The sequence below is a fragment of the Mustela putorius genome, unplaced genomic scaffold, assembly GCF_011764305.1.
Source record: "Mustela putorius furo isolate JIRA1106 unplaced genomic scaffold, ASM1176430v1.1 tig00003853_pilon_pilon_pilon, whole genome shotgun sequence".
Taxonomy (NCBI): domain Eukaryota; kingdom Metazoa; phylum Chordata; class Mammalia; order Carnivora; family Mustelidae; genus Mustela; species Mustela putorius.
In genome coordinates this window covers 37,772,054-37,794,682 of record NW_025422005.1, presented here as the reverse complement: position 1 = coordinate 37,794,682, position 22,629 = coordinate 37,772,054, and the positions used below count along the sequence as shown (strand labels likewise).

Here is a 22,629-nt window from a genome sequence, read left to right as displayed (position 1 = left end):
CCTGGGCACTGCCCCACTACGCAAATGGTTAGCTATTCTCTCCTTTGTTTGGCTTTGAGCCCACGGTTTGATGTCACAGAAGAACTGCCCCGCCCCACCCCGCTCCTTCGGAAGCCACGCCTCCCCGCGTGGCACCGCCTCTGGCGTTCGCCGAGCCCCGCCCCCGGCCTCTAGCCTAGGAGTGGCGGCTCCCGCACCTCCCCGCCCTGCCTCTCTTCCGGCCCCGCCCCTCCTGGCTGCCATGACAACGAGTCCGCGCCCCGCGCACAGCTGCTGCTCGGGCGGGACCCAGGCTGGACCGCGGGCCCCGGCCTGGGGGCCAGAGCTGCCACCGCCGCCGCCACCTCGTCTCCTCCCCGTCCCCGCCCCGCCCCGCGTCTCCTCGTCTCACTCGGGCGCGCGGCCGGGGTCCCTCCCCGCCGCCCTACCCCGCGCGGATGCCGAAGGTGAAAGCGCTGCAATGCGCCCTGGCGCTGGAGATCCGCTCTGTGAGTACGGGTCGCGACCCCTCACCCCCCCGGCCTGGGTGTCGGCGAGCCTCCGGCATTTTCTCGGGGTCGCCTCCCTTATTCACCTCTTTGAACCCCGAGTCACCTCGAACCAACTTTACCCTCCGAATCATCCCTCGGGAGCCTGGTGGACCCGCGTCACCTCTGTCTCCTCCTACTTCAAAATCCTGAAGGCCCTCCCACTCCAGCCTCGCAGAGCTGTCCCACCGCCCCCCCCCCAACCCCCCGCCGCCCCTTCCTGCCCTCCCACCTCTGCTCTCCTCGCTCTATCCCAGCTTCCAGCTTGGGTTCCTTCAGATCATTTCCAGACCACTTCAGAAAGCCCCTCCTCTTCTGCCCCTAACTTTGCAGTGAATTGGGATGGAGGAGCTTCTCTTTAAATTCCTCTTCTCTGCTCCTGTTCTTTAAGAGTCCCGTTTCTCTCCGGTCGTCAAGGGAGACTTTTTCTTCCCAAATCACTGCAGGCAGATTCTTTCAGACAAATTTCCAAGCTTCTGATTGGTGAAGGAGCCTTTACTCTTTACTCTGTCTTCAATGTGGAATCCTCACACCCAGCAACCAAATTGTGTCAATATCGCACAGAGCACCTTGTCATCTCCCCCGGGGTCAGCCCCTCAGAAACCATTTCAGGTACCTGAATCCCTTATCTTTCTTGTCACTCCAAGAAAGGCACCAACTTTTACAGAGAAACTGCTCATTCTCTGAACTTGCTGGAGAGGACCAGTAACAGTCACTTTCCAAACTTGTTCAAGAGGATCCTGTCCCCAGACCTGCTGTGGAAATCCAGCTGAGGTCTTGAGCCCCCATGCCCTTCCTTAAGTGAGAGAGGTTGGACCTCTCCATGGCATGAGAAATTTGCATCCCTCTTAATCATTTCAGAAGACCCTTCCAATTGTTCTTAAACTCCCTCCTCTTCACTTTTTACAGACCCCTTTCATTCTCATCTTCAGACAAAGCTCCAGCCTCTCTCTTCTAGAGGAAATCCCCAGAGAACCTTTCCATAACCCCATTTCTTTTTTTTTTTTTTAAGATTTTGTTTATTTGTCCGAGAGAGAGCGCGTGCGAGAGAGCACAGGCAGAGTGGCGGGCAGAGGCAGAGGGAGAAGCAGGCTTCCTGCCAAGCAAGGAGCCCAATGTGGGACTTGACCCCAGGACGCTGGGAAGGCAGCCCCTTAACCAACTGAGCCACCCAGGTGTCCCTCCATACCCCCATTTTAGACATGCCAGCAGTTTGGAGCCAAAATTCCCCCATTCAAACCCCTTTCTCTCCTTCCACCTCTCCCAAGCCCTCTTATCTCTCAACTCTTTATCTCCCAGCAAAACTGGGGCAGGTATGTGTGTGCGAGGGTACTTCTGTATCCAACACCACACCTCTGAGCGCTGCCTCAAGAAGCTCTCCCTACTTCTTCCTGCCCATGGCTTCTTTCTCCACTTAACCCCACCTTGGCCATGCCCTGCTTTCCTGGCTGACCTTCCTCGCATTAGAATGAGGCCGCTGGGCGCACCTGGGTGGCCCAGTGGGTTAAGCCTCTGCCTTCAGCTTGGGTCATGATCTCCGGGTCCTGGGATGGTCCTGGCTGGGATGGAGCCCCGCATCAGGGCATCAGGCTCTCTGCTGAGTGGGGAGCCTACTTCCCCCTCTCTTTCTGTCTACTTGTGTGTCTCTCTGTCAAATAAATAAATAAAATCTTAAAAAAAAAAAAAAGAAAAAAGAAAAGAAAAAAAGAATGAGGCCGCTGTAACACAGTCCGTGTTACCTCCCTGGAGGTCACAAGATTGTTCTAGATCTTTTGTTAGGTCTTAAGGAAAGCAAGGCTGGGTAGGACAGATTGTGAGGCAGGGTGGAGGCGAAGAATGTTTCTGGCACTCTTGGTTTATCTCTAAAGCCACAGAGATTTTACTCTGCTCTGTAGCAAGGTACCGCGCTCATCCCACAGCTGCCAAAGATTAGCAACGTCTTTGTAAAGTTAAGATTCCTTTAGCCAACGAATACAGGAAGCTTCCTAAAGGGCTTGACCTGGAACAGTTAGTCAAACGCTTCCTCAGGCATGCCCTGCCTCACCAGACTTTGTTACTGACCGCTGCTTCCTCCCCTGTCAGCCAGTGGGGCTTAGCAGCCCAGTGGTGCAGCTGCTTCCCCTGCACTGCCAATAGAATCTTCCAGAGGAAGTACTTCGTTGTAACTGATTACTACCAGAAAGAGTTGCAGAAATACTTTTGATTTCAGTACCTTTCTTCCTCAGTGTTGATTGTACTGCAGAAAGTGACTTACTTTAGTACAATGGAGTTCTGTGTCCGTTGAAGCTGAAGAAATTATGTAGGTGCAAACATTGCTATTTAACTCTTTTCAACAAACACTTGAGTAAGAATTTTACAGTTCTCAGAATCTTAGCTGTCATTGAATTTAATTCCGTTTCACAGGTGAGGCTTAGCATGGCTAGTTAATTGTTTAGGGTTGCACAACTCTTTAGGGACAGCTCTGCAACAAGAAGCTAAGTTTTCGGACCAGCAGAAAGCCTGTTAAATGGCTCTGATGCTGAGAAGGAGCAAAAAAGACCCATTAGCAACCAGACAAGTTAAGCAAGCTTGATTAATTTGGCCTTGATTGAATAGATGAATTATATGACCATAGATACTCTTAGCATCTTCTTTTAAATTTTAGTGTTTTCTTTTCAATTTAATTTTTTATGTTTACATGGTATAAAAGTAAAAACCTACAAAATGATATACTCAGAGCGGTCACACATCCAGCTCTGTCTCCTCAAACTTATTTCCCATCCATACTCATCTGCTGTAGGGAAAGCTACTATGGACATTCATTCTTGTACAACTCTGTGTGTATTGCCTTTTGAAGATACCACGCTCAGATATAGAATATCCCATGTCATATTATTGCCTGAATTTTCCCTTTGTGGTAACATTTAATTTGTTCCTGATTCCTGTTAACTGGAAATTAGATGTTTAGTCTCTGTGTGCCTGTTGAAAGTGACACTCCAGGGGAACCTGGTTGGCTAAGTGGGTTAAAGCCTCTGCCTTCGGCTCAGGTCATGATCCCAGGGTCCTGGGATCGAGTCCCGCATCGGGCTCTCTGCTAGAGAGAGCACGCTTCCCTCACTCTCTCTCTGCCTGCCTCTCTGCATACTTGTGATCAGTCTCTCTGTCAAATAAATAAATAAATAATCTTAAAAAGAAAAAAAAGAAAGTGACACTCCATTCTCCTCCTCCCCCATTCCCTCCACGATTGTGTTTTGCTGTAGTCTTGTATTGGTAGTAATCTCATGTATAATACTGTGTAATATAGCAAGAACATAGTAAACATGAAAGGCTTTAGTGTATAACACAACATTTTGTGTTGCTCCACAGAGCCTTATGACTCCAGAGAAAATATATTGCTAGGAAGAAGGTGTGACTTTTCTCAATGAATCTTTGGAGAAAGATATAATAGGCCAAGTTACTTGTTTTTCAGGAGCAGCAAAAGAATTACATCTCCTATCACTTATGTTTTTAATAGTTGATACATCTTATCTGAGATATGAAAAAGTATTTTTGCTGTTTCTTCTCTCTTCTTTTTGTTAATAAGTCGTTCATTTTTCTTGAGATTATTTGGGAGAATGAAGAAAAAATCAGAAAGAGAATAATAAAGCCTAGTGCCTGGGCAGTGAAACCAGCCAATTTGCCTTATCTGAATAGTGTCAGTTTGAGGTTAGTTTAGATATATAATTCCTTGTTTTTCTTCTGTATACTCCCTTCACCTCTTTACCTCATCAAATTATTGATAACATTGGGGCAAACAAATCTGGGTCCTTTTTGATCCCTACTCGTTTGAATATTTGTGATCCTTCTCCAGCTTTCCCTGGAGTGATTTGTCTCACAATTGTGCTACAGTTCCCTTTGCACACCTTCCTGACCCATTTTTCTTCTTCCCTTCCTAGAGGTGAGGCAATCAATGTCTTGAATTTGGAGTGTATTATTTTCATTCTGGTTTTGTACATTTCCTGTATATTTGTGCATGTCTGTGTGCTACTGGTATTATTGATTTGTTTTAAAACTTTATGCAAGTGGTATTTTACTCTATGTATCCCGTACCTGTTTTTTCCAGTTCAGTTACCAAAATTTGTCAGTGTTGATTCTTGCAGATCAAGTCCATTTCCTTATTGCTATATAATACTATTTATTTTTATAATAGTGATTAATTTATATTCTTTTTTGATAGACCTTTAAATGCCAGTGAAATTTGTTGGGCTACCTTTTTTTACCTTAGTGTTTAGGGCTCCTGCTGGTGTTGTCTAGTATTCTGCGACTTGAATGTCCTATTGAATGTGTAGGTGAAAACCTTCGTACAATTATTAGAGGTTAAGAATCTGTTTTATGTATAAACACAAAATCTTTTTTTTTTTTTTCAAGGTGGTATAAAATACATTGGATTTTCTAGGAATACAATTATAGTGTAATTTGAGGAAAGAGTATACTTTGCTTTGTTTGAAAATCTGCTAAGAGTTTACTTTTTTGGAAAATTGTGGCACCAGTGGCAGCACTGTTTGCATTCGAGTTGCCAGTATGGGCACTTGTCATTCTGGTTTAGAAACTGTCCATTTTACATAGATTCCGTGTATAGGTTCAAATGCTGTATCTTCTAGCTTAGTCCTGCCATGGCATTTACATATAAAAATAGATCTTTTATTATAAATTATTTCTGGTTTTTTGTTTTGTTTTGTTTTTACTTAGGGCATTGGTTTAGTTTTTAGTCACATGTATAGTAAATTGCAAACTATCTGTTGTAAAGGAGGGACTACAGACCCAGTGCTCCAGGCACTAGATTTAGAAATGGAACTACTGAGGCTCAGGTGGTTGTGTTGCTTTCATAGGGCTACTATAGCGAATTTCTACAAACTTGATGTCTTAAGACAACAGAAATTTATTTCCTCGTACTTCTGGAGGGCAGAAGTCTGAAATACAAGTTCGGCAGGGCAACACTCCAGAAAGCTCTGGAGGTGGGTAGGGGATGAAGGGCTGGGAGCTGAGGGGTACGGAGTAGAGGGGTGGGCGGGGTGGGATTGGGATTCTTCCTTGTTCTTTCAGTTTCTGATGGCTCCGGGCATTTCTTGGTTTGTGGCTACATAACTTTAGTCTAATCCAAGAGGTTTCATTTTCTGTGAATAGCCAGTTTATATTCTTTGCCTTTAGGAATTCTAGTGTTTTTTGTTTGTTTGTTTGTTTGTTTTTGTTTTTCTTCTTGTTGACTATTTCTTAGCTACTAACCTATCAGTTATATGTAATATAAATTTCAACGATCTAGTTGAACTTTATTTTTTCACTTTGTTTTTGCTGTTTTCGCAAATACATTTTTCTTTCTTTTCTTTCTCACTGGGGAACAAATCAATGCTACTGATTTAAGTTAACTCTTTATAGAACTCTATATGCAGCAGGTATACTCACAAATCTGAAGTGTGTAATCACCACCTGGATCAATAATTAGAATATCAGCAACCCACATTGCACTCTTGTGTTCCATCCCTCCCAGCCACTCCTTTTGTGCCCTCCTCTCCCAAAGGTAACAGCTATCAGGACTTCTATCACAATATAATTTGAATTCTTGAAATCTTTTTCTCCACAGTATGAACTTTTTAATGTCTAGTTTTTAGTGAGAATTCAGCCCTGTCCTCTTGTAAAACAATAGTTCTTAATCATTCTGTTGTTTTTTTCTCCCTAGCTTTATTGAGCTATAATTGACGCATAATATTATATAAATTCGAGGTGTACAACAAGTTTATTTGTCCCTACTGTTGTAGGGACACCTGTGTGACTCAGTCACTTAAGTGTCTGCCTTCGGCTCAGGTCGTGATCCCAGATTCTGGGATGGAGTTCTGTGTCAGCCTCCTTGCTCAGCGGGAAGCCTGCTTCTCGCTCTGCCTTCACTGCCCCTGCTTGTGCGCGGACTCTCTCTCTCTCTGACAAACAAATAAATAAAATCTTAAAAAAAAAAAAATGTGTTTGATACATTTATAAATTGCAGAATGATCACTGCTATAGGATTAGCTAATTAGCTACTACTTTCATCCTGTCACATAGTTATCATTTAGTTTTTGTGGTGAGGACGTTTAAGATCTATTCTCTTGGCAATATCAAGTATATAAGACTGTACTCGCTATAATTACCATGTTGTACATCAGACCCCCAGACTTGTCAGTCTTACAACTAGAAGATTGTATCCTTTGACTAAAATTATCTCCCCATTTTCCCTATGTCTCCCAACCCCTGGTAACCACCACTCTACTCTGCTTCTCTGAGTTTATCTTTCTTAGATTCAGTATATATGTGGTGTCATACAATATTTGACTTTCTCTGGCTTCATTCGCATAGCATAATGCATTCGAGGCCCATCCAGTTTGTCTCAAATCAAAGAAGGATTTCCTGCTTCCTCATGGCTATAGATTATATATGTATAATCTCACATCTTCTCACATCTTTTTGCATTCAGGGACAGTTGGGCACTTAGGTCGTTTTCCATATCTTGGCTATCGTAATACTTCAATGAACATCAGAGTACAGACATCTCTATGAGATCCTTTTTAAAATTCCTTTGGCTATATACCCAGCAGTGGGATTGCTGGATCATATGGTAGTTCAAGTTCTAATTTTTTGAGGAGCTTCCATACTGTTTTCCACAGTTGCTGGACTCAGTTTACATTACCATCAGTAGTGCAGTAGGGTTCCCTTTCCTCCACACCCTTGCCAACACTTGGGATTTCTTGTCTTTTTGATAATAGCCATTATAAAATTTGTGAGGTGATACCTCACTGCGGTTTTGATTTGCATTTCTCTGATGACAGTATGTTGACTATATTTTCACGTACCTGGTAGCCATCTTTATGCCATTCCTGGAAAACTGCCTATGTTCCTTTGTATCCATTCTACTGTTGATGGACATTTTCCCAGTTTGGAGATATTAAAAATTGTATTCCTATGAATATTCTTTTTTTTTTTTAAGATTTTATTTATTTTGCAGAGAGAGGGAGAGCACAAGCAGGGGGAGCAGCAGGCAGAAGGAAAGGAAGAAGCAGGCTCCCGGCTGAGCAGGGAGCCAGACGTGGGCCTCAATCCCAGGACTCTGGCATCATGACCTGAGTCAAAGGCAGATGCTTAATCAACTGAGCCACCCAGGCGCCGTCCCCCCTCCATGAATATTCTTATATGTCTTTTCACACATTTTGAATTCAGCACATTGCTGAAATCTCACATTAGTTCCAGTCATTATTTGGATTTTCTATGTGGAAAATTATGTTGTTTATGGATAAAGACGGTTTGACTTTTCCTGATCAATGTTTTGTTTTGTTTTGTTTTCTTTCCTTTATTGTATGTCCTTGAGTAGAATTTCTGGTGTAAAGTTAAACAGTAGGAATAGGTTTGACTTTTCCTGATCAATGTTTTTTTGTTTTGTTTTGTTTTCTTTATTGTATGTCCTTGAGTAGAATTTCTGGTATAAAGTTAAACAGTAGGAATAATAGTAGATATACTTGTCTCTTTATTTTTATTTTAAGTTGTGCTTCTGAGGTTTTACCAGCATTATATTGAATCTTAACGAATTTGCTGACAGTGGATTATTTTTTGACTTAAAAAAAAAAAAACCGTGACAATTTCATATAATTCAGCCTAATGTAATATTGGCTCTAAGATTTTCACTTACTGAATTAAGAAAGTTCCCTTCTATTCTTCATTTTGGAAACATCCTGAGGCATTGAATTATACTGAATGCTTTTATTATGTAATATTGTTCCCATAGTCTTTGAAAGGACACATTTTGCGATGTTGCACTCTTTATATTCCTATGGTAAATTCTTTTTGTTAGAATGCATTATTTTTTATGTATTTGGATTGGCTTTTTTTTTATTTATGATCTTTCGTTTGTGTTCATACATGAGGTTTTGCTATCTGAGTCATACTTGTTTCATTAAGATTTCGATGTTTTTTTTTTGCCTTTTTTTGGTTAAGGATTTTATTTAACTGTCAGAGAGAAAGAAAGAGAGCATGCAAGCATGGGAAGCAGGAGACAGAAGTAGGCTCACTGCTGAGCAAGGAGCCAGGCTCAGGACTCGACTCTGGGATCATGACCTCAGCTGAAGGCAGACACTTAACCCACTGAGCTACCCAGGGTCCCTTGTTTTTTTTATTCTTAAAACATTTATTTTAAGATATTTTAGACATACAAAAATTATAAAGAGCAACATAATGAACACCCATGTGCCTACCTATCAGCTTAGGAAGTAAAACATTTTGGATGAAGGTGAAGCCTCCTGTATATCTCTCTAATAGAATCCTTTCTCCCTTCTGCCCTTTGACTACTCACTAATCTGAATTTTGTTTTATCATTTCTCTGCATTTCTTTTTTTTTTAATTTTAATTTTTTCAATTTATTTATTTATTTTCAGAAAAACAGTATTCATTATTTTTTCATTTCTTAATATTTTTCTTATATTACTGTCTGTCTTTAGGGCACTTGATTTGCTTCCAAGTGATGCTTAACTGACATCCCAAAAGGATTGATAATATTGTTTTAAAATTATTTGGTTCCAAATATTTTTATCATTTTTATTGTGATTTCTACTTTAGCTTATGAACTATTTAGGATTTAGTTTCATTTTCAAGATGCATAGGATTTATATATGTGTATATACTCCCCTGTCCCATACTATAGTTACCTACACATATACAAACATACTATCTTTTATTGTGGTGTTTTAATTTAATTGCATGGGGGTATTGAATGACATCTGCATGATACTATTTCCATTGAGATTTCTCTTGTGTCCTAATACTTATCCAATTATTGTGAATGTTCTCTATTTACTTGAAAATTACATATAACTTCATTTTTTGGATGTAGGTCTCTACAACCATTATCAAATGGAGTTTATTTTCTCCAAAATATCTTTAATTCCATATTAATCTTTTTGTCTGCCTGATCTACTAGGTTGTAATGGAGATATATTAAAATTTTCACTGTGTTTATGTATTTCACTTTATTCTTGATGTAATCTGGTGCACTGTGATCTGTAGAACTGGATTCATTTCTACTTACTCTGCTTTGTACTGGGTGTGTACTTTCCCTTTGGAAATTTGTAGGTTTCTTCAGTTCTAGGTAAATTCTTAGCTATTATGTCTTTGAATTTCATTTTTTCCCCTCCTGTTTTCTTTTTTCCTCTGACACTATTAGACATATATTGGAACTTTTATCTATTCTCCACATTTCTTAAGTGCTTTTTTTGTTGTAATTTTTACTTTTATATCTTGTTCTAGGGAATTCTTCAGGATTATATTATTAAATTATTAAGTTAAATTTTAAAAATCTCCTGTATTGAGGGGTATCTGGGTGACTCAGTTGGTTAAGAGTCCCAACTCTTGATTTCAGCTCTGGTCATGATCTCAGGGTCATGAGATCAAGCCTTGCATAAGACTCTGCACTGAGTATAGAATCTGCTTGAGATTCTCTCTCTCACAGCCCCTCGCCCCTGCTCCTGTGTGTGCACATGCTCTCTCTCTCTCTTTCTCAAAAACAAACAAACAAACAAACAAACAAAAAACCCAGGGACACTTACGTGGCTCAGTTGGTTAAGAATCTGCTTTTGGCCCAGGTCATGATTCCAGGGTCCTGGGATGGAGCCCCACATTGGACTCCCTGCTCAGTGTGGAGCCTACTTCTTCCTCTTCCTCTGCTCGTCCCCCACTGCTCACTTTGTCTCCTGCTTTCTCTTTCTCAAATAAATAAATAAAATCTTAAAAAAAAAACAAAACCCCAAACTCCTATATTGAGATTTTTGATTTCACTGACTACATATTCAAGGATTCTCATATAGTCTGTCTTCATATTTATTAATTTATCAATTTTTAATTTGTAATTTTTTTAAAGTAAACTTTACCCCCAATGTAGGGCTTGAACTCACACCCTGAGATCAGTAGAGTCATGCTCTACTGACTGAGATAGCCAGCTGTCCCTAGTCTCTCTTTTTAAATAACTGCCAAGTATTTTCCTTCTCTGTTTTAATTTTATAGTTTGGGGTTTTTTTTTTTTTTTTTTAATTCCTCCCCTCCCCCAGATGAAAAATCCTAACTACTTATTTTAAAATTGTTTTCAGATTGTATAAATTAATTTTCATTTGAACTGAAATTATCTCTGGATTGTCAACTCCATTGGGTTTTTTTTAGCTCTTGGAATTGCACTGAAATTATAGACCAGTTTTGGGAGAATTGATATTTTAACAATATTGAGTCTTTCAGTCCATGAACCTGGTGTATTTTTACATCTATCTGGACCTTCAGTTTCTTTCAGAAGTGTTTATTGTTTTCAGTAGACATGACTCACACGTAATCTGTTTAAATGTATTTGTAAGTACTACATACTTCAGGTTTTAATGCTATTGTAAATGGTATTTAAAATTTTTTTCATTTTATAAGTGTTATTGCTGGTATAGAGAAATAGCATTGATTTTTTGCATATTGAATTTATATCCTGTGACATCAGACCCTTTCCTTATTTCTAGTAGCATTTTTGTACAGTGTAGACTACAATTAGATTATCTACAAATATTCAGTTTTATTTCTTTTCAATCTGTATATATTCCCTTTTCTTGTCCTTTGTACTGGCCAGGACCTTTATAATAGTACATTGTTGAATACAAGTGTTGAGCATGGACATACTGACCTTTTTGGCTGATATTGGGGAAGCATCCAGTCTTTCAGCACTATGTATGATATCAAATTCAGGCTTTTTCATAGATATTCTTTATCAGTTGAAGAATTTTCTGCAGTCCTCTGTTTGTTAGAGCTTTTATCATGAATGGAGCTTACATGTGTCAAATGCCTTTTCTGCAGAGAAAGAATTAAAGGGAATTTCTAAGATTTAATGCTATAATACACCTTTTAGAAGTGATTTAATTATATCTAACACATTTCTATATATTGTCTTTTCATTTTCCTGCAGTCCAAGATATTTTTAAATTTGTTTTGTATTTTTTCTCTGACTCATATGCGTGATTTAGGAATACAGTGTTTAATTTCCAAATATTTAGGGTTTTTTCAGGTATTTTCCTGTTATTTATTTCTATTTAATTTAATGGGGCTAGAGAATATAGTCTGCATGATTTCAGTCCTTTTATGTTTGTTGAGAGTTCTATGGCTCACAGTATCATCTTTCTTGATAAATGTTTTCCTGTGCACTTAGAAAAAAAAGTATATCCTTCTGCTGTTGGATGGAGTATTACATAAATGTCAATTAGGTCAAATTATTTGAATGTTGTTTTCACATTTTCCATACTCTTAGTGATTTTTTGATTGCTTATTTTATCAGTTACTAAGAGGAAAGTTATGAAATTCAGTTTGTTTTCATGTACTTTGATAGTATCTTATTAATTGGTTATACATTTAATTTTCTTATATCTTCTTGATTTTTGAAATTTGAAACTTGAAATTTGACAAATCAAATTTTTAATCAATATGAAAGGCTTCACTTTAACTTGGGTAATCTTTCTCTTTCTGAAGTCTACTCTGTATCAGATTAAGACAGTCCCCTAGCTTTCTTACGATATTCATATATTCATATGATACACCCTCTATCATTTTGCTTTTATCCTGAATCTTTAATTTTAAAAAAATTAAGATATAATTCACATATATAAAATATACCCATTTAAAGTGTACAGTTCAGTTAATTTTTATATATTCATGAAGTTGTGAAACAATCACCACTGATTCCAGAGCATTTTCATCACCCTATAAAGAAATCCAATACCAGGGGTGCCTGGGTGGCTCAGTGGGTTAAAGCCTCTGCCTTCTGCTCAGGTCATGATCCCCAGAGTCCTGGGATTGAGCCCTGTAGCAGGCTCTCTGCTAAGCAGAGAGCCTGCTTCCTCCTCTCTCTCTGCCTGCCTCTGTGCCTACTTGTGATCTCTGTCTGTCAAATAAATAAATAAAAAATATTAAAAGAAAAAGAAAAAGAAAAAGCAAAGAAATCCCATACCTGTTAGCTGCCTTTCCTCTTCCCTCTTCCCGAGACCCTGGCTACCACTAATTGGATTTCTAGGTCTATGGATTTGCTTATTCTGGACATTTATATAAATGAAATCATATAATATGTGGCCTTTTGTGGTCTGGCTTCTTTCACTTAGCATGTTTATAAGATTTATTCATGTAGCATCTGTTGGTACTTTATTTTTTTTTATGGTCAGATAATATTCCATTGTATGGATATACCACATTTTGCTAATCCATTCTTCAGTTGGTGGACATTTGGATTGTATCTGTTTTTTGGCTATTACGAATAATGCTGCTTGTATGTATTAATACTCTTGCTTGTATGTATAATACTCTTGTATGAATTTTGGGGTTGCTGTATGTTTTTAGCATTCTCAGGTATATACCTAGGAATTGCTGAATCTTACAGTAACTATTTAGTTTTTTTGATGAACTGCCAAACTTTTTTCTACAGTGACTATGCCATTAATATGTTTCCAGTAGCAAAGTGTGAGGGTTCCCATTTTTTGGGATACTCCCAAACACTTGTTTTTGTCCATCTTCTTAATTATCCTAAGATCCTAGTGGATGTGAAGAGGTATCTCATTATGGTTTTGATTTATATTTCCCTAATGACTAGTGATTTTGAACATTTTCATGAATTTATTGGTCATTTACTTATCTTCCTTGAAGAAATAGCTATCTTTTTTTGCTTCATGGGTTCTGGAACTCTGTTAAGTGCACATATATTTTCTTAAAATGTATGTCATATGTGTTTTTAATTGTGTCATTATAAAATGTCCTTTGTTTCTAGTCAATTTTTGTTTTAATGTCTATTTTGTCTGATATGAGTATAACTACTGCAGCTCTTTTTTGGTTACTGCTTGCATAGTTAATTTTTTCCATGCTTTTACTGTCAACCCATTTGTGTCTTTGGAGCTGAAGTGTGTCTCTTATAGACAACATATAGTGGGATTATAGTTTTTATCCATTTTATGAAGCTCTGCCTTTGCTTGGAGTAGTTGGTCAGTTTACCTTTCATGTAATCACAGACAAGGTAGAATTTGCCTCTTTCATTTTTCTATTTATTTTCTGCATGTGATGTCTTTTTTTGTTTCTCTGTTTCTGCATTAGTGCCTTTTGTGTTAACTGTTTTCTAGTGTACCATTTAATGCCTTTGTTTCTATTATTATATTTTTTAGTTATTTTCTTAGTGGTGGTCGTCCTGGGGTTCACAGTTAACATCTTAGTTTATAACAATCTAGTATAGATTAATACCAAATTTAATTTGAATAGCACACAAAACTTTTGCTTCTATTTACTTCCATTCCCTCTCTTCTTAATGATTTTATTTTCATGCAAATACATCTTTATACACATAAGCCTCATCAACACAGTTTGATAATTGCTGCTTTATGTAATTTTATTTGAAATAAGGATGGAGAAATAAGAGAAAAAAATTATACTGTTGTTATATTTATTTGTGTTTTTTTTTCTTTTTTTTCATGTGGTTGGGAGTTGTCTAGTGTTCTTACATTTCAACTGAAGGATTCTCTTTAATATATCTTGTAGGGAAGTTGTGCTAATGATCTGTACTGTTCATCCAAGAATATCTTAATTTTCCTTCCTTTTTGAAGAGAATTTTTTGTTGAAATTGAATTCTTATTTGAAAAAGTTGAAGTACAATATGCAAATATTATGAAATTCTTTTAGCACTTTGAATAAGTCATCCCACTTCCTTCTAGCTTCATGTTTCTGAAGCAAAATCAGCTGTTAAACCTATTGAGGAATTTTTTGTACTTGCTGAATCACTTCCTCTTGTATGGCATTAAAGATTCTCTCTTCATCTTTGTCTTTTGAAAGTTTGATTATGATGGATGTGGTTTCTTTAAGGTTGTTGGGTGTGTATATTGCAATTCTTTAAATTATGGAAGTTTTTGTCCATTATTTCTTTGAATATTCTTTCTGGCCATTTCTCCTCTTATTCTGGGGCTCCTATTACATCTATGTTGTTGCACTTAATGGTATCCCACAGATCTCTGAGAATCTATTCATTTTTCTTTATTTTTTCTTCCTGTTCTTTAGGATGATAATCTCAGTTGATATATTTTCAGGTTCACTTATTCTTTCTTCTGCTAGCTTCTCTAGTGAATTTTTTTTTTTCATTTCTGTCATGTACTTTTCAACTCGAATTTCTATTTGGTTCTTTTAAAAAATGATTTCTGCTTATTGATATTCCTTCTTTGATGAGACATTGTTGCCATACTTTATTTTAGATATTTAGGCAAGGTTTCCTTTAGTTCTTTGTACATATTTATAATAGGTGATTTAAAGTCTCTGTTTAGTAAAGCCAACTTCTGGGCTTCCTCAGAGGTAGTTTCTATTGACTGCTTCTCCCCTGTGTGGATCATACTCTTGTTTCTTTGTATATAATATTTTTTGTGGAAAATTGAACATTTTAAATAATATAACATGGAACTCTGTAAATCAAACTCCCCCCTATTTCTCAGGGTTCATTGTTTGCTATTGCTTTTTTTTTTTGTTTAGTTACTCTCCTGAGTTAAAGTCTGTATTCTTTGTCAGACCACCAGAGTCTCTTCTTGGTTAACTTAATGACTTGCTAATGACTGGATTTATATATCCTTTAAATGTCTTCAACCAGTAAGTCTCCCAGTCTTTGCTAATGATCTCTGTGTGCTTGTTGGGCATGTTTTCTGAGCCCTACAGGGAGTTTACAACTCTGGCTTTGCCTTCATTTCCAACTATCCCAAAGCCTCAAGGTCAGTGAGAGGTGAGAGATTAGGGTTTCATCAGGTCATTTCTGGGCACATGCACAGCCCTGAAAATGTGCATGATCTTCTAAATTGCCAAGAATATATTTTACTTCTCAAAGACAGTACCCTACCCAGCCCTCACACGCCCATATACATGATTTTCCAGCTTTACCTTTTAAGCATTTTGATCAGGTTATGTTTTGCCTCTCTTGTGATCACTGCCTCAGGCATCTGTGGTGTTAAACAATTGCTACTGATTGTATTTGACAATTGCCCTGAGGAGAAAGGCTCTTTATATGAGTGAACTCCAGTTCAAGTCAAATAGAATCCCTGTGAATGAGGGCTTCCAGGGTACTGTCAGATCAAATAATGACAGTTTCCTAGGGATGGAGCTTTTGGGTAGCACTAAACCTGTTCTCCTCCAGTGTCTGTGGGACTGCTGGTTTTCATGGCTACTATAATTCTAAGGATTTTGGTCTTCAAGGCTTCAGAAGACCTGAGTAGAGGAGATTGGGAGTAGAATACATTAACATACCACAATATCACTGTTTTAACCAAAGTTCAGCTATTTTTCTCCAATAAATGCTCTTCAGATTGTTGCACATCTCTGGTTAGTTTTTAGAGCTGTAAAATGTTCATTTTGACAGTTGTTGGTAGTATTCCCTTTTGCTTTTATAGAGGGGCTGATTTTTAGAGGCATTTGATCTACCATTCTGAAAGTACCGTTTCATTTTTTTAAATACTTTTTAAATTTTTTAATAAACATATGATGTATTTTTATCCCCAGGGGTACAGGTCTATGAATTGCCAGGTTTACACACTTCACAGCACTCACCACAGCACACCCCCCACAATGTATATAACCCCACCACCCTCTCTCCCGACCCTCCTCCCCCCAGCAACTTTCAGTTTGTTTTGTGAGATTAAGAGTCTCCTATGGTTTGTCTCCCTCCCTATCCCATCTTGTTTCATTTATTCTTTTTCAACCCCGAAATCCTCCACATTGCATCTCCACTTCCTCATATCAGGGAGATCATATGATAGTTGTCTTTCTCTGATTGACTTATTTTGCTAAGCATAATACCCTCCAGTTCTATCCATGTTGTCACAAATGGCAAGATTTCATTTCTTTTGATGGCTGCATAGTATTCCATTGTATATATATATACCACATCTTCTTTATCCATTCATCTCTTGATGGACATTAGGTTCTTTTCATCGTTTGGCAATTGTGGACATTGCTGCTATAAACATTCGGGTGCACGTGTCCCTTCGGATCACTACGTTTGTATCTTTAGGGTAAATACTCAGTAGTGCAATTGCTGGGTCATAGGGTAGCTCTATTTTCAACTTTCTGAGGAACCTCTGTGCTGTTTTCCAGAGTGAAAGTACCTTTTCTATGTCTGTCTTTATCTTTAAAGGAATTTTCTTTGAAGACCACATATTATGTCTTGCCTTTTTATCTAATCTGAACAATTTCTATTTAATTAGAATGCTTAGAATATTTGTATTCATGTAATTATACATGTGGTTGTTTTATTTTCTATTTGTCCCATCTGATTTTCTTTACCCATCCTCCTTCCCTGATTTCTTTTTGGAAAGGTGCTCAGAGTTCTATTAAAGCATGGCAGAATTTGTAGAATTGTGGATGAGAAAAACTCATGCTTTCTTGCATATATTACACATTGGAAAGAGAGTCAGTAGTTTCTAGTAGGGTAATTAGAGCAGCTGTGCTACTTCATAGAAATAGAATATAAGTGACAAATTTGAACCAAGGATGTAATTTTAAATTTTTTACCAGCTACATTTTTAAAAGTTAAAAGAAGTAGATAAATTAGTTTTAATAATAATTTTATTTAGATTAATATATTCAAGGCCTTAGTTATTAATGAGATATTTTATGCTGATTTTATAATGAGTCTTCAAAATCTTTTTGAATACAAGTCTTCAAAATCTTTAAAATCCTTTATTTTACACTCAGTATTTATCTAAATTTTGGACTAGCCACAACTATAGGCATAAGTGGCTTTGAGATACCACATTGAGTACTGTGGAGTTAGAGGGATTCTAACAGATTTGATTTTAATGAGGCATAGTAAGAAATGAAGGTGATGGGGAACATGAAATTTGCTGAGGACATGGATTTTAATAGATTTTAATGATCAGTGGGGGAATATATTAGGACAGAAGTGGAAAACAATAAGAGGGAGATGGAGTCAAAATATCTGGCACAGAAAATAATCTTAGCTGCTATGTACAAAGAGACATGAAGTCTTAGTAATTTATTCAGTTCAGGAATGTGTTGAGATGACAAATGATAATGATTTTCAGTCTAACAATAGCTATAGCTAGTATTAGTTGAATGCTCTGTTAGGCACTTTTCTAAGCACTTTTGAATGTTTTGTATTCATTCATTTGCTGTGTCATTTTAAATAAGTGTATCATCTATACTTTTGGGGGGCTCTGTTGTTATCATATATAAAAAATATGAAGCTGTACTTGATAATCTCTAAGCTTCTCCTAAATACCAAAGTCTATGGTTTTGGATATATTGATGAGGAAAATAAAGTTTCTGTCCTCAGCAATTAATTTAAAAAGGTGAGATGTATCCACTAAATTAAAATGTGTGGAGATAATAACTGGGCCTTAAGAGAACTACAAAATGTTATGAGAATCTAAAATGTATTTACTTGAGTATAGTAGATTCGTGGTATATGTTTGGATTAGATGGAAATGAATAATGATAGCTGGTGAGTCAAGAGAAGTTTTGTGTAGGAGATGCAGTTGATTGATTGATTGATGTAAGCCTTGGGAAGTAGTGAGTGTAAATGAGGAGGAGGAGATGGAATGGAGTGTTGAATAATCATCCAGATAATGGGAGAATGTAATGTGTGTATTCAGAGGATAATAAAAAATACTTTGTATTATTGGGGAGCCATTGAGAAATATTACTATGTGGGTAAGTTGGATTCGAATCTTAGAGAGCCTTTAATATCCTACTAAGTGTGTGGTTGATCACTGCCAATGAAATATGGCAGGGACTGGGGAGACTGTGCCATGTAGTTTTTAGAAACCTTATATTTTGTGCCTATACTTTCTGTCAATGATGAGGCTAATTAAGTGCAATTTCATATTTAAAAATTTTCATTGGGCTAGAAACCTATAATCCACTGGCTTTGAAACTTTGTCATATTGCTTTTGATGAGGGTGTATATGGGCTGCTATTTAGAATGGTACAGGTCAGATTTGTGCTTTTTATTGCTAGTTTTTGTGTGTCCTCTAGGATAGAGCTGTGTTTCTGCTGAGTCTTAATCCTTTGTGATTAAATGATGCTGAGTAAGTTTATGTCAGCATTCAGCATAAAGTGGGTGCCTAAGGCTGACTGTTTAAAACTGTTAGTGTCTGTCCCAAGAGCCAGTACACAGAGCTTCAAATGTGGCACAAAGAACCAAATGGAAAATCATAGATTTCTCAGAGGGATGGAAGTTATAAAGGCATTTCATTTAACTCTGCAAACATGAGGATCTCTCTCTCCTTTTTTTATTTGAGCTTAATTTTATTAGCTTAGCAGACTAGTGGTTTTATGTAATGCCTTGTAAATTATTTTAGTAGGATAGTTCAGGGGATTCGTAAAGCAGTTACATCTCTCTATCTAATTTCATTCAGGTAACTTGTCCAGGAGTGGTGCTGAAAGACAAGGAGGACATCTATCTTAGCATCTGTGTGTTTGGCCAATACAAAAAGACACAATGTGTCCCAGCCAATTTTCCACTGGTCTTCAATGCCAGAATGGTGTTTGAAAAGGTGAGTTCAAATATCAGATCAAATATTTACACATAATCAGAGTACTTCCGAATTTTTAATGAAAACCCAGAACACAAATTATTGTTGCTGACTATATACTTTTGTTTATTCAAAAGGAGATTTGTAATTTAAATCTGAAAATAAATATTCATTATTTATGCATTGAATCAGTTGCCTCTTTTTTCAGGATGGATCAGTTTATTTCTAAAATTGTGTTAGTGGGCTTTATTTAAAATAGAGCACCTGAGTATTAAATAATTTTTATAAAAAAGGGAGAGGAGACATTAATAGGTATTTACAATGGTAAATGTGAATAGGTATTTACAATTTACAATGGCTATCTTGTGGTACTTCATTCTATGAGTTTCTTTTCTATTTTTCCCTGAAACTGCTGCTTCTGGTTATTACTAATCATATTCCTCACTTTTTTATTTCCTTCTTTCCTTCCTTCCTTCCTTCCTTCCTTCCTTCCTTCCTTCCTTTTCCTTTTCTTCGGCAAGGAGTTACCCATGTCTCCCTCTGCTTCATGCACTGTTCTATAGGTACTGGGTAAACAAGACAAACAGCCTCCTCTCTCAGAGCTTTCATTGTAATATGAGAAACAGAAAATAATCAAGTAAACACAGGAATAATGCAATTTTAGATAGTGGTAAGTGTCATGAAAGAAGTAAAGGGGGGCACCCGGGTGGCTCAGTGGTTAAGCCGCTGCCTTCGGCTCAGGTCATGATCTCAGGGTCGAGTCCGCATCGGGCTCTCTGCTCAGCAGGGAGCCTGCTTCCTCCTCTCTCTCTCTGCCTGCCTCTATGCCTACTTGTGATCTCTATCTGACAAATAAATAAATAAATAAAATCTTTTAAAAAAAATTCTCTTCCCCACTGTTTAAAAAAAAAAAAGTAAAGGGAAGGCAGGGGGACAGGGAGGGGCTGAGTGATTAGGGGGATTATCTAATTTAAAGGATAGAGAAGGCAGTAACATTTAAGCTGAACCTGAATTATGAGACAGTTATCAGTTATTCAAAGGTCTAGGGGAAAAGTATTCAAAGCAGAGGAATAGCAAATATAGAGGCATCTTGTTGGCAGTAAGTTTGATGAGTTGCAGGAGCACGAAGAAGGCCAGTATGACCACGGAAACAAGCAGGGGAGGAACTGGAGGTGAAGATCAAGCACGGATGAAGTTAGAGAGGGTGCGTCGGCTAGCCATAATATGTAATTGTCAAATCCTCCATAGTGATCATGGGAAGCAGAGATGAAGTGACAGTCTTCAATAATGTCAAAAGTTTCTTTGGGGGGCACCTGGGTGGCTCAGTGGGTTAAGCCGCTGCCTTCGGCTCAGGTCATGATCTCAGGGTCCTGGGATCGAGTCCCGCATCGGGCTCTCTGCTCAGCAGGGAGCCTGCTTCCCTCTCTCTCTCTCTGCCTGCCTCTCCGTCTACTTGTGATTTCTCTCTCTGTCAAATAAATAAGTAAAATCTTAAAAAAAAAAAAAAGTTTCTTTGGTTGGGAAAGGAGTATTTGGGGAATGAGAGGGAAAACACAGAGTGTTGTTTTTTTATGTGTATATTCCTCTCACTTCCTCCTCTCCACCTTGCCTCCCTCCCTGCTCTCCCTCTGTAGGTGTTCCCTGAAGCAGTTGACCCTGGAGATGTGGTTGCACAGCTTGAATGTAAGTCTTTAACTTTTAATTCCTGATTCTAGGACATTTTAGAATTATGCTTCTTAATCTTGGGTCAGGTAAAAGTTAAAAAGAGTCTACTAAGAATTTTAAAAATCTTGAGTTGATAATTTAAAACAATTTTTTTAAGATTTTATTTATTTATTTGCCAGAGAGAGAGAGAACGAGCAAGCACAGGCAGGCAGAGTGGCAGCAGAGGCAGAGGGAGAAGCAGGCTCCCCGCCGAGCAAGGAGCCCAATGTGGGACTCGATCCCAGGATGCTGGGATCATGACCTGAGCCAAAGGCAGCCGCTTAACCAACTGAGCCACCCAGGCGTCCCTTATTTTAAAACAATTTTTAAAAACATTTTTCAGAATAAGAATATACCTGGAAATAATGAAATATACATGTGCTGTACAGAGGCTGAGAGTTTTTGCTTTTTCTGTATTAGGTCTGTGGGTATCAAAAAGACTTACTTGAACCTTATATTGATTAAGATGATATGAAGTGTTTTTGATGTAAAGATAGAGATCCATGTTGGGTGGGGCTTTGCCCTGCAAACAAGCATATGTCTTTAACCCCAGTGTATTACAAATTAATAGAGTAAATAATAGAATATTGAAGTAATGGCAGCTTAAAATTATATATGATTTGCATTTTTTATTGCATCTAATATGTTGGTAAATTATTTGAAGTGACATTTTCAAGACTGTGAGTAATAGTAAATTACTCAAAGTACTAGGAATCAACTATAAAAAGATACAATTATTTTTGAGGGCAGCAATGCAAAGCTGTATATATATTTGGGAATAAGTTACTCAAGCTCAGGGTATGAAATGAAAAGCTCTGTTATCTATTCTTGTGATTAGAGAGGGATCTGAGATCACCGGTTTGGTCTAATAAATATCTGTGGTTCAAAACATCAACAATAATGGGCATCATCAATGTCACCTGTTTTTTCCCCCTGCACCCCACTGGGATTCCAGCCTTGTAGAAACATGGAACCCAGCACCTTGCTGGAATCTGGGCATATGGGGAGAAATAGGCCAGCTTACTGTCTTATCTTTGTGAATTATACAGTTTAATGATTCGTCTCCAGAGAACTCTTTATGGCCAGCGTCAATACCTTATTTATTTTTTTGTAGTTGTTCTAGTGCTTGATATTCTATCTTTCACCGTGGTGGATTAGGTAAGCAGCAGTTTGGTGTTAGTAGGTAAATGCCTTTTCTAAAATTAACATTAAATAAACGTTAATATTTCTTGTACATCTTCTTCAGTAACTGGGAAATTGTTTTGTGTATCTTAGAAAATAAGAATTCTGATATCTAAATATCTAAATATTATCTAATATCTAGTATTATCTCATCTAAATATGAGATAATTATTTCATTCTGAAATTCTTTTTTTCAAAACACAATTCTTTTTTTTACTATTTGTGTTTTTTTAAAAGATTGATTTATTTATTTGAGAGAGAGAAAGAGAAGGAGAGTGGGAGAGTGGGAGCAGGGGAAGGGATAGAGGGAGAGAATATTCAAGTAGGCTCTTACTGAGCTCAGGGCCCCATACAGGGCCCAGTCTCACAGACCATGAGATCAGGACCTGGACCAAAACCAAGAGTTGAATGCTTAACTGACTGAACTACACAGGTACCCCTTTTTTTCTATTTGATTTGAAATTTGGGGACTATAATAAGAGTACTTAGTGGTTATTATTGTGGTTATTATTATTTGGAAACGTTCTTGCCTTGCTTTTCCTGATTTAGTTTTTCTCTTAGGTCTCTTCCCATCTTACTGATTCTACTTTTTGGTATCTTTCTCAAACTCCTCTTTCTCTGCTCTGTCTTTAAATATTACTATTCCACTGGCGTTACTTCTCCGGTCTCTTTTT

General features: G+C 37.7%; 1 protein-coding gene across 5 annotated transcripts in view; it reads left to right on the top strand.

Moving 5' to 3' along the window:
• The first annotated feature begins 229 nt into the window (after positions 1-229).
• Positions 230-22,629, top strand: part of SPATA6 (spermatogenesis associated 6) — a 137,851-nt gene continuing 115,451 nt past the window's right edge. Inside the window, exons 1-4 of one of the 5 annotated variants that reach the window (XM_045064488.1) lie at positions 233-488; positions 4,357-4,443; positions 18,953-19,090; positions 20,704-20,752. In XM_045064488.1, the coding sequence (XP_044920423.1) occupies positions 19,076-19,090; positions 20,704-20,752 (64 nt within the window). In that variant the 5' untranslated portion in view covers positions 233-488; positions 4,357-4,443; positions 18,953-19,075. Of the gene's footprint in view, positions 489-4,356; positions 4,444-18,952; positions 19,091-20,703; positions 20,753-22,629 lie in introns of those variants that run through there. The other 4 variants (XM_045064489.1, XM_045064486.1, XM_045064487.1 and 1 more) reach the window with 4 other exon arrangements.